The sequence below is a fragment of the Sinocyclocheilus rhinocerous genome, unplaced genomic scaffold (genome assembly GCF_001515625.1).
Source record: "Sinocyclocheilus rhinocerous isolate Xijiao unplaced genomic scaffold, SAMN03320098_v1.1 scaffold1841, whole genome shotgun sequence".
NCBI classification, from domain to species: domain Eukaryota; kingdom Metazoa; phylum Chordata; class Actinopteri; order Cypriniformes; family Cyprinidae; genus Sinocyclocheilus; species Sinocyclocheilus rhinocerous.
Window position 1 is genome coordinate 1,112,428 of NW_015666172.1, and position 10,224 is coordinate 1,122,651.

The 10,224-nt window shown below is 36.4% G+C and overlaps 1 protein-coding gene and 1 pseudogene across 2 annotated transcripts in view; both read right to left on the bottom strand.

Annotated features, from left to right (window-relative positions):
- LOC107731909 (ras-related protein Rab-1B) overlaps nt 1-1,165 on the bottom strand; it is a 12,361-nt gene extending 11,196 nt beyond the window's left edge. The window contains exons 1-2 of one of the 2 annotated variants that reach the window (XM_016543111.1): nt 997-1,165; nt 853-965 (exon numbers count right to left, since the gene is read on the bottom strand). In XM_016543111.1, coding sequence (XP_016398597.1) covers nt 853-866 — 14 coding nt within the window. In that variant the 5' untranslated portion in view covers nt 867-965; nt 997-1,165. Of the gene's footprint in view, nt 1-852 lie in introns of both variants that reach the window. The other variant, XM_016543110.1, reaches the window with a different exon arrangement.
- Nucleotides 1,166-1,835: 670 nt separating this feature from the next.
- On the bottom strand, nt 1,836-9,749 carry LOC107731879 (tyrosine-protein kinase receptor UFO-like; annotated as a pseudogene).
- Between the last annotated feature and the right edge of the window lie 475 nt (nt 9,750-10,224).

A 10,224-nucleotide genomic window follows, 5' to 3' on the forward strand; every position in this document is an offset into this window, starting at 1 on the left:
ATAGCTGGCCAATCACAGCTCACCTCGCTTTTTCAGACCGATGAGTTTTGTAAAAATCGACGCGTTTCAGAAAGGCGGGGCATAGAGGAGAAACAATAATGTACAGTATGTGGAAAATAATGTGTTTTTTTAACCTTAAACCGCATAAACACATTTCATTACACCAAATACACAAAATAATGTTCTTTTTAGCAGCATCGTATGACCCCTTTAAAGCATTGCTGGTGGTTATGACAAGTAATCAATTTCTGTTACTGGATATTCATGCAATATTCATAACATAAGTACTCAACTAAAGACGTCTGTATGTATACAGACTTGTAAGCTGCCCGCATGCAACTAAAGAAAACACAAAAAGCCTCTTCCCGTGACCTCTTCCAGCTGTAACACTGGCTTTCAATTCCCAGGCCTAATAAAAACCACATGACACTTGAATACCTCTCAATGGTTCAAAACGCGTGTGCGTGCACGCAAAGCACATAATATGCGCTCAATGCAAGATCATTTTGACAGCTGGATTCAGCCTGGCGTCAGCACACTAATGACGTCACTCCGATGCAACGCAACACGCCAAAATGACGTCACGCAACACGGCAAATGCTAACATTGTGTGCTATAAACACTAAATAACGACAGTTATACGCTTTAAACGTTGAATGATGAATAATGCTGCCAGTTATAGTAAGAAACCGTCTAATAGAGGCTGAGTAAGCAAATATCCTTTGAATTCGCAGTTAGTTCCGGACGTCGTTAGCCGTTCAGGCTAACGTTAGACAAAGCTACTCACACTGACGCTTTGTGACTATACAAACACTGACATCTGCAACACAAGTCTGGGCGACAAATACTCACTATTCCGGATTCATGGTGTGTTTGTGTCGTTGTCGTTGGGTTCAGCAAGCGATCGGAGTCTTTTCTCTGGGAGCAGAGGCGATGGTGAAGAGGATGACTTTCTCTGATTTTCGCTGCGTTCTCTGATTTACCGCCTCCGATCACACCTCAGTACTGTCTTCTCGTTGGATTCAGTCACTTGACGGACATTACTGACCATATAACGCAAAACACTGTTATTTTGTTCTGCTTTTCTTCCTGTCTTCCGATCTGCCCCTCGCTCGAAGTACAAGATGGCTGCGCAGGTGCGGCAGTGACATCAGATGACGTGGCATTACGGACTGATCTCACAGATACAACCCAGAGATTCAAGACCCTCCACTAATCAAATAAGCTTATGAACTATACATACATATATATATATACCCCCCACGTCATTGTACTGTAGTGTTTGTAGCATGAGAATCATATTAGAAAATCCAAGCAAGACAATACTTTTTGTAAGTAACAAAAAAAAATGTATATATATATATATATATATATATATACTGTAATAATAAGAGTATTAGCTTGCAAAATTCCAAAGAAATATCTCAATTTTCTCATTTCAAAATCATTTAAAAATGTGTTATTTACTTTTTTTTCCACCCTATTCAACTGTAGTGTCTGTTGTCCCCTCCAGAAGAAAATTAATTTCTTGTACAATAAAAATCACGCTGTGCTTTGAGGTCAATGAAAATTTCCTGAGCTGTTTAGTAACAAGTGACAATTTAAAAGCAATTCATTCATATTTTTAAATGGTGATGTCTGGCATTTTCCAAACCTCCCAACATTTGATTTCTTTGATATACAATTTTACAAAATTTACAGTGTAGAAAAAAGTAGAAAAATAAAGATATGAATCACAAAGAATGAAAAGTTCTCTCTTATACTTCTAGCAATGAAAACACTGTATATGCAACATTTTCTATAGTGTAATTTTTTGTCATTTGTTTGAACCGAAATCTCATCATAATACTTAAAAAAAAATCTACTATTAAAGGCCTAGTGCAGACTACATTCTCACATAAAATTTTAATGCACAGCACAGCCCTCCCTCCTCATCCTTTTCCTTCTCTTCCCTCACAGGTCTAGAATAGGACACAAAGCCACCAGCAGGTTTAGGCAGGTATATGTTGTTCACAACATCTTCTCCACCTCAGGCTCCAGGGTCTCTGTGCTGTCCTGGTGATCGCTGGCTGCCTCCAGACCCAGGTTGATTTAGTGGACCTCGTTGCTGGCCTCCAGGGGTGGAAGCTCATACAGAAGTGCTTTGAGGCTCTGGCCCAGCTCTCCAAAACCTGGCCTCTGAGAGGGATTTCTGTGCCAGCAGCTCAACATAAGCTCATATCTGACGGAGGAAGAGTCAAAGGAAAATGGAGAAGGAGAGCAACAAAAAGGACTCCAAGATTGAATCATCTTCCAGATCTTCAGTTAAAAAAACCCTCTTGCCATATATGCTTCTTGACCATGCACAAAACATTATTACATTCTACAATTTAATAATCAGCTGCATATGCACATTACTGCTATGACTCATGTGGATTTATTAGAACAGACCCTAACTATTCTTGCTACTAGGCCTGATTAGTCTCGCAACAGACAGTTTTTGGTAAAGGCTTAGTCACAGATTCCTGATAAACCGAATTGTCTACTAATAATATTTCAATTTTGAAATATTATAAAATATTAAAAATGCCTTTTGTGATAATTTGATAAAAAATATATGCTTACAATTTGCTGTCATTGTCCCCTTGTTTGAGACGGTGTCCATTTTCCAGGAAGTCCAGAAGCTCATGACCAGAGATACCTGGATAAGGTATCTTCCCTCTGGATGTGATCTCCCACATGGTTATTCCAAAAGACCACTGTGAGACATGAGGAATAAATCAAATTGATTTAAGTTTGTTGGTGGGTAAATCTCATAAAAAACATATCCGGGTCATATTTTTCCCACAGACAAAAACAAAAAATGTATTTCATACATTAAAAAAAACTATTTTTAGGACCATTTCCACCCAAACAGTTTGTGTTTTACTGAATGTTTGAGTTTTTTTTTTTTTTACCTCTTATTATTCTCATTGATGATTCTAATTAGATTCTTATAAAGGAATAGTTCAACCCAAAAAAATGAAAATTTGCTAAAAGAACATACCCTCATGTCATTCAAAATGTAGATGAGTTTGTTTCTCTATCAGATCAGATTTGAAGAAATTTATCATTGCATCACTTGCTACCAGTGGATCCTCGGCAGTGAATGAGTGCCATCAGAATGAGCATCCAAACAGTTAATAAATACATCACAATAGTCCACAAGTAAACTATACAACTCCAGTCCATCAATTAAAGTCTTGTGAAGTGAAAAACTGAAAAACTTGTTGTGTTGATTACTATGATGTTTTTATCAGCTGGTTGGACTCTCATTCTGACAGCACCCATTACTGCAGAAGACGCATTGGTGAGCAAGTAAAATTTCAGCAAATGTTAATTTTTTATTTATTTTGTTTTTATTATTATTTACTTTGCAGTAAGGTTATGAAAATCGGGGCCAGAAATGTGCTCAATGTTCTATGCGCAAAAATTGTTTTTCTTCTGATTTGACAGGTGTTGGGAGTTTCACCAGTGTATTTGTAATCATGCAAATTGAACCTATGAAAAAAACTCATTTGTACATTAAACGCAAAAAACAATTATACATTTTACAACAATTCTCTGAATTACTGTTGACAAGTACTGTATACATACTGTATTAGAAGCATAAATTGGACTGACCACATCACTCTTGGTGGTATATAAGAAGTCAGACAGACTCTCTATGGCCATCCACCTTACAGGCATGTTAACATCCATATTCTTCTGCCTATAGTAGTTACTGGAATAGATCTTCTTAGACACGCCAAAGTCAGCCACACAGACACGTAGATCATCCCCCAACCTGTGAAAGCCAACCTGTGCAGCACTGGGTAGGTATGGGGGGGGACATTTTGCTCATCATTAGGCGTGGCTTCTTCTCAAGACAATGCAAGTATTAACAGGACATTGTTGTGGAATGTGCTATTTGTTGCCCTCCTGTGGGCTCACATGCAATTGCGGGCAGCCAGGTCCCTGTGTAAGAAACCCTGAAGGCTGAGATACTCCATTCCTGCAGCAGTGTCAATCATGAAACGCAGAAGACTCTGATAAGGCACAAACTGGAGAGAAGAGACCAGTTTAAATCAGATATAATCAGATATGTGGTTATTTTTTCTTTAACCCTTAAAACGTTATATAAAAAACGAGAGTAAAAAGAAGGAAAAGTCAGGAAGGTGTTGCAAATTAGTGAGACCGACCATGGGAACATCACCTTAGCGGGTCGCTTTGAGGAAGCTGTGTAGATCTCCATGTTTCATGAATGGAAGAATAACAAGCGGTACATGGATGGAGGACTCTGGATCCCGCTCTAGTGCGACCCCTGGTGGACATAAATAACCTTATATCAGGGGTCTCCAAACTCTGTCCTTCAGAGTTTAGCTCCAAATTGCCTCAACAACACACCTGCCTGGAAGTTTTAAGTATACCTAGTAAGACCTTGATTAGCTGGTTCAGGTGTGTTTGATTAGGGTTGGAGCTAAACTCTGCAGGACACCTGCCCTGTGTAACCCCTCTCCCCCGGGTCCTCACCGCCACACCTAGACTGCAGCCACTAGCGTCAGTCGCCAGTGCGTCTCTTGAGATCAGGGGAGTGAGGTTTACCTGCACAGCACCTACCACTGGCCTCCGTTACACTCACCCCTCTAAACCTCACTCCCATCCAGGTCACGGCACCAATGTAACCTCTCTCCCCCGGGTCCTCACCGCCACACCTCGTTCTCGTTCCAAGTGGGTCTCGAACCCGGGTCTCCGGCATGGGAGGCGGGCGCAGGCTAAAAACTGAGACCACTGGCCTCCGTTACACCTGCAGGATTGAGTTTGGTGACCCCTGCCTTATCGTCTGTCAGCAGTATTTATCCATGATGGTCAATTAAATTATAATACTGCCTTATCCACCTTATCTTGCAACGCGGAAGGTAAATGATTCATTAGGTAAATGACTAAAAGAATAACATAGTGCAGTAAACGGAAAAACTATTTGCATAAACCCGATGACTGCTGAACATCATAATATTGGGAAGATGCCAATTACATTATTACACATTACAGTTGCTATGATCCATTTAATTATTACAATGGAACAGACCCCCCTTAATATGCAGCTACAGGCATCACCAGGGGAACTTGTGGAAGTTCACACTTTGCAGTTGGACAGGCCTATACAGGCCACAGATGACCGGTTGCCATGGAAACGTCTGTGCCCTTTGAAATCAGGTTATTCAAAATATTCCACTTCAACTTGATATAAATTATACATTTTAGCCTAGATTTCAAACATGAAATAATAATTTCATTCAGGAGAGACATACCAAGCAATTTAACTACATTCACATGATCAAAATGCTTCATAATTTCTGCCTCTTTGAGGAAGGACTCCAGATCTTCTTTACTGTGGACTGCACCTACAATTCAACAGGAAATTTAATGGCATTACAGCAAGCGGTTGATTTAATTAACTGTAAATTGCATTGTCTCAAGCTAGTACTTAATTCTAAATTAAGATCATACTTTTTAACTTATCAGAATCTTATATTTTACTGTCACTTGCTCTCTGCATTATATACACTATATAGCTTTAAATGTTTTTACTGCCACTCTGATGTCTTGTCCTATTTGAGGGGAAAATATGCCCTCGTAGACGACCCCAAATTCTCCTGCAGATGGAGAAATTCCAGATTACAGTATAAGAATCCATTTGCAGAATGCAAAATGACAATCAAAATACTGTTTTCAGTCAAATTATTCCTTATTAAATTATATCTTTTTAAAATTTAATATAATATAATATAATTATAATATAATTAATAATATGGTCTTAATATAATTTTAAAACAGCTATTAAATGATCACTTCATATATGGGTAACATATGCATAACATTTCCAAATACCAATTTAGGTTATGCATGTTTATATTCATATACATCTATATAAAATTTCCTATTTATTACAAAACAATTTATATTAAGTACACAATTTTGTCTAAAAATTATTTGAATGTACTGTGTATGGGAAAGTGTACACTACCAATCAAAAGTTTGGATCGGTATAATCTTTTTTTTTTTAAGTTTTCTATTTGAATATGTTATAATTTTATGGAATATATTTTACATTTTATATTGTTTTAAAATTTTATATTTTAAATGAGATTTTTTAAAAACATTTTATATATATTATGTAATTTATTCCTCTGATGGCAAAGCTTCAGCATCATTACTCCAGTCTTCATTGTCACATGATCATTCTAATATGCTGATTTGCTCCTCAAGAAACATTTCTTATTATTATCAATGTTGATATTTTTGTGGAAACTGGATTCATTTTTTAAAACAGGACTCTCCAATAAAAAATAATGGATGCATTTCAACCTTTTCAAACGTATGTTTTTTTTAAAATCTGTGCAGACAAATTTGCAAGACCCAGAAAAAAAAAGATCAGTGTGACAGTTTGTTTATACCTTTTCCAAGCTTCTGGCCCATTGTCAACTTTGTACGTTCCACCATCACATCTCTAAGATCACACAGCAGCTTTTCACTCATCCCTTCCAACATCTCAACTGAGCCTGACAGAGACAGAGACATGGTAGAAAATGTCTAAGTTACTTTTCAAATAACTAAAAATTTAAAATAAATTTAAATATCACATGTATCTCAAAATGTCCCCAGACTTGCCTAGATACCAAAGTCTGCTATCAGAAGTCAGGATAATTCTCACCAAGTTAATATATCCACATTTTTTGGTTTTATACTCTGATTGAATGAAAACTGTGTAGAGATTATGACATTTCAACTATCTGAATAACAGTGGGAACATTTTTTTTCAAAATGTACGTTTTTCTAAAGGTCTCCCCTTTTCTAAATAAACATAAGTATTTTGACACTATTCTTTCTAATGCATGTATTGAGTATTTTAATTGTTGGTGACACACTTGGTATGAGTCAGAGTTGTTGGAAGTTTGAATGTTTAGATGACAGGAATGAATTTCAAAATTGACTTCTCACTCAAACGTACTTGCGGATTCCAGCTGAGGTGGGTCAGTATGCAGCCGTTCATATCCCACTTCACAGTCACGCTGAGATGCTCCCTCTCCATGTGTTGTACTTCTGGGAGGACAACGCCTACATTCAACATGATCACAGCTGCCCATCATACAAGCTGAATGAAAACCATCATTATAACTGTGCATACAGAACTGGACAGTGATCTCAAATTCTTTATGAGCTTTCAAAAAAGTAAGAGTTGTGAGAGAAAAATGTTGCAATTACCTTTTTTTATTCCATGGAGGAAACAAAGGATTGTGAGACAGAATTGCGAGACAGAATTCTCTGAATTAACTCAGAAAAGGAAAGAAGAAAAAGAAATAAACTCAGAATTCTAAAAGTCAGAATTGTGAGATATAAACTCGGAATTATGAGGGAAAAAAAGGAGGAATTGTGAGATAAAAAGTTTCACATGGTGAACAGAAGACGACTCACTATTTTGAGCAGCGTATATTGTTCTTGAGGATGTCGATATCGAATCACACCACATCTGGATATGAGCTCCATTTCTTGACCTCCACTGAACACATACACACAAAGCATTAAACAAGGAGGGGAAAAAAGGAGGAATTGTGAGATAAAAAGTTTCACATGGTGAACAGAAGACGACTCATTATTTTGAGCAGCGTATATTGTTCTTGAGGATGTCGATATCGAATCACACCACATCTGGATATGAGCTCCATTTCTTGACCTCCACTGAACACATACACACAAAGCATTAAACAATATATTGTATGCAGACAATAAGCCTATAAAAAACTGAATTGCCATAGTACAATTTTATAAAAATTTACATTTAAATTTTATACACTGACCAATTTTCCAGAGGTTTTGAAGGATCAAGACTTGTTTATGTTGGATTAGCATGCAAATGCATAAACATCTGCATTTTCATATACAATATGTTTACCTGAGCTTGCGACACCTTACAAAGATGAATACAACAGCAAATGAGAAAGAGAAGAACCAGAATGGCACACACTAGACCAGCAGTTAGGACTGGAGAGAGCAACAGGCTGCCTGGAGATCTTACTGAAACACACACAATGTACAATTTTTTCACTGTATATATCACTGTAAACATACAAGCTAACTCTACATTTAAAGGACAATGTCAGTGGAGCTTTTCTGTGCAAAAATCCTCTCTATGATGCCAGGGCATTGCTATGCGGTTGCTAAGATGCACCAAGTGGTTTTTACTATTTTATTCTATTCTATTCTATTCTATTCTATTCTATTGTATTATATTATTGTACAAAAGGTACCAGTTTGTAGTAAGAACAATAGTGATGTTTGTCTTAAACACCACTTAATGCTAGTTATAGGTACAACAATAAGCAATGTTAAAGTTCTTGAAAATCAAGCAAGCATTTTTCTTTATCAAGGGTGCAATTTAAAATGCTTAAACATGATTTATTTATTTATTTTCTCTTAAAAATAGATTCTCCTTAGATTGTCAATTAAAACATTGTCGTGTTTCTCGCACATAGATATAAAGAGGCTCCTGGTCCTCTTGGGCAAAACTTAGGTCCAGTAGAAGCTCTTGGGCATCTTGTTTAGGGATCCAGTTGGTCCATAATGTTTTGGGATCCTTATTCAATGCCGGGTTACAAGCTTGGTAGACAGAGTGTGCATAGTCCTTTCCAAGCTGCATTCGTGCTTCCTTCCACTTACATTGACCAAAAGAGAAGCAAATCATTATTTTGATTCATTATTCAAAGGTTAATTATTAAAATTTACCAGTATTAAACAATACATCTGTTAACCTGTTTTATTTGTTTATTATCTGTATAAAATAATAAATTATTATCTGTATAACTATTTTTTTTAAGAGTAGACTATACGTTTATTCAGCAAGAAAGCATTAAATTGATTAAAAGAAAATAACATTAAAGACATTTATAATGCTATAAAACATGTTATGTAAAACATATTAAAACATGTAATGTTATAATGTTGTACATAAATGCTGTCAAAATTTCTACATAGAAAAAATTTATCACAGTTTCCACAGAAATATTAAGCAGGACAACTGTTTTCACCATTGATAATAATAAGAAATGTTTCTTGAGCAGCAAATCAGCATATTAGAATGATTTCTGAAGCATCATGTGACACTGAAGACTGGAGTAAATGCTGAAAATTCAGATTTGCTATCACAGTACTAAATTGCAATTTTAAAATATTAATTAAAAAATTAAATAAAAACATAAATAGAAACAAAATATAGGATTTTTTCCCCCGGTTTTTCAAACACTGTTTTACCGAACTCTTATAAGAGACTTTCTTCAAAAACGTTTGAACAATAGTGTATTTATATCAAATAAACCATTAATAATAAAAATGTAATTACGAACACTGCTAATTCTGGGAAATGGATCAATGAATTAACGATTTTTTTTTAAAGAAAATATTTAGCCTATTATTAAACATAATAAACTTTAGGTAACAGACTTTCTTCGTTAAAGTCATTGTTTGTATTCATGTGGAACACAAAGACTTTAATTTGTGAAATTACCTAAATTTAAAGAAACTGCCACTTACAGCTTTTGATGGTGAGAATGTTCATTGTAGGCTGCGCTGTTTACTTGAATCAAAGATTTCTTCTGAAATTAAATGCACTTTTATAGTGGTTTATTACATTTCCATCCTATAATAGAAGCATACTCCTCAGTCTTACCTCTGATTGGTGCTAGCTGTGCGGACATATCAGCGGAGACAATCCATGAAATGAAAAATATAAAAACATATTGAAAAAAACTTTCCTTTATTCTGATAAAGGTTTGTATTTTTTTTTTCCACGATTACTTCTGAATAGAGTTCAAACTTCAGTAGTGCTTAGCGATAGTTTCAGTTCATTGAATGAATCGTCTCAGGTTACTTATGTAACCATGGTTCCCTGAGTAGGGAACGAGACACTGCGTCCTCTAGGGGTCGCTATGGGGAACGCCTCGTCGTGACCCGTGTCTGAAGCATACATTGAAAAAACACCAACTCGTTGGCCGGCGACAGCCATGACGTCACTACCGGTGCGACTATAGTATAAATAGGCGACGGGAGCTACACATCATTCACTTCTTCGTCTGAAGCTTGCATCCGCAGCATGGCAAGAAACCTAGAGGACGCAGGGTCTCGTTCCCTACTCAGGGAACAATGGTTACATAAGTAACCTGAGACGTTAGC